This window comes from Scyliorhinus canicula, chromosome 6 (assembly GCF_902713615.1).
Source record: "Scyliorhinus canicula chromosome 6, sScyCan1.1, whole genome shotgun sequence".
Classification (NCBI taxonomy): domain Eukaryota; kingdom Metazoa; phylum Chordata; class Chondrichthyes; order Carcharhiniformes; family Scyliorhinidae; genus Scyliorhinus; species Scyliorhinus canicula.
In genome coordinates this window covers 120,860,521-120,862,081 of record NC_052151.1, presented here as the reverse complement: position 1 = coordinate 120,862,081, position 1,561 = coordinate 120,860,521, and the positions used below count along the sequence as shown (strand labels likewise).

At 38.8% G+C, this 1,561-nt stretch overlaps 1 protein-coding gene across 1 annotated transcript; it reads left to right on the top strand.

Moving 5' to 3' along the window:
* The first annotated feature begins 535 nt into the window (after nucleotides 1–535).
* On the top strand, nucleotides 536–1,178 carry LOC119966828 (UI-like). The gene has a single exon (XM_038798803.1). It carries the CDS (start codon nucleotides 546–548, stop codon nucleotides 1,053–1,055), a length of 510 nt encoding a protein of 169 aa, XP_038654731.1. The 5' UTR covers nucleotides 536–545; the 3' UTR covers nucleotides 1,056–1,178.
* Nucleotides 1,179–1,561: the final 383 nt, after the last annotated feature.

The window sequence follows — 1,561 nt, the reverse complement described above, 5'->3', positions numbered from 1 at the left end:
ACTTGGAAGTATATCGCCGTTCCTTCAGTGTTGCTGGCTCCTGCCCTAACTGCAATGTGGGTGTACTACACCTCAACATTGCAGCGCTTCAAGAAGGCAGCTCACCACGATCTTCTGATGAGCAATTAGGGATGGGAAATAAATGATGGCCTAACCAGCGACACCCACATCTCATAAACAAATTTAAAAAAATATATATATATAGTCAACAGTGACAAAGTACGAACAAGATATGAGTAAGCTGCAAAAAACAATACAAGCAGGTCCTTCCTTAATCAAAAATGCACAAATCAAAAAGTATCCTAAACCAACCAATTATTCAAATAATTTCCTAATATTTTAGATATCATTTGCCTGTTAGATATTCCATCATATTACTATATATTTGAATGCTTTACAGTAGAATATTAAAATAAATTGCATTAAATTGTCTCCAGTGTGTAACTTGACCTGTAAAACTAGATTTTAAGAAAATGTATTATTGCCATACCAGGCTCTGCTATAACCCAGATTCTCATATGTTTATTTGCAGATTTGTATCCAACATGGCGCCAACTCCCCTCATTTTCCTTGCAGCCTGTTTACTGCTTGTCACTCGCATCCCTCCCTCTGTGTGTCGTGCTGTAGATTTGAAGATCTTTGACAAACGGGACCCCAATGTCAATACAGCCACTGATGAAGAAAATGACACACCTCTTTCCTCCAATCTGAAGGAAAAATTGCGCCAGTCTTTGGAACAAAATCCTAATTACTTGAAGATTAGTTCTTGGCTACCACCAAATTACCAGCAGATGGTGAAAGATATCTTTGCTAAAGAAGCCACTCGTTTCCTACGTGAACCTTCCTTAAATACAAAAAGCCTCATGTCCACTCAAGAAGCTGACCAAGATATGCTAGCGGCCTTTGCAGGACGCTCCAAGAAACGCGGTATCGTGCACACTTCCTTGGATGTCACGTTTAAACTCTTGCTAGAAATGATCATGATTTCAAAGTTGGAATTGGAACACAAATTGGCAGCGAAAAATCGTGAAATTATGGACAAAGTTGGCAAATGATGCATGTGTTTTGACTCTAATATTGATGACTTAGTTCTGTCATCAAGTTTGAGTTTAATCTCTGAGATTCATCATGTGGACCCCAAAGTCACTAAACAAAGCACTAACCAAATCTGTCTTATGAAACCCATGTAAATCTGAAAGAAATGTTCAGTTGAATGAAATGAAAATGAAAATCGCTTATTGTCACGAGTAGGCTTCAAATGAAGTTACTGTGAAAAGCCCCTAGTCGCCACATTCCGGCGCCTGTTCGGGGAGGCTGTTACGGGAATCGAACCGTGCTGCTGGCCTGCTTGGTCTGCTTTCAAAGCCAGCAATTTAGCGTTGTGCTAAACAGCCCCTGGCTGTTACAGCTAAACAGTTCCAAAATGACCAAATAAATAGATTATTCGTGAAATATTTGTTCAGCCTGAAATAATTTGTTGGTCTCATATTTTAGTAATAAAAATGATTTAAAAGCATTAGTTTGACTCAACACTTTGTTCAGTCTGAAAAGGCTGTATGAT

Bases quoted from the DNA above. Each gene is read 5' to 3' on its own strand.
- LOC119966828 (XM_038798803.1), top strand. From the start codon at position 546: ATGGCGCCAACTCCCCTCATTTTCCTTGCAGCCTGTTTACTGCTTGTC.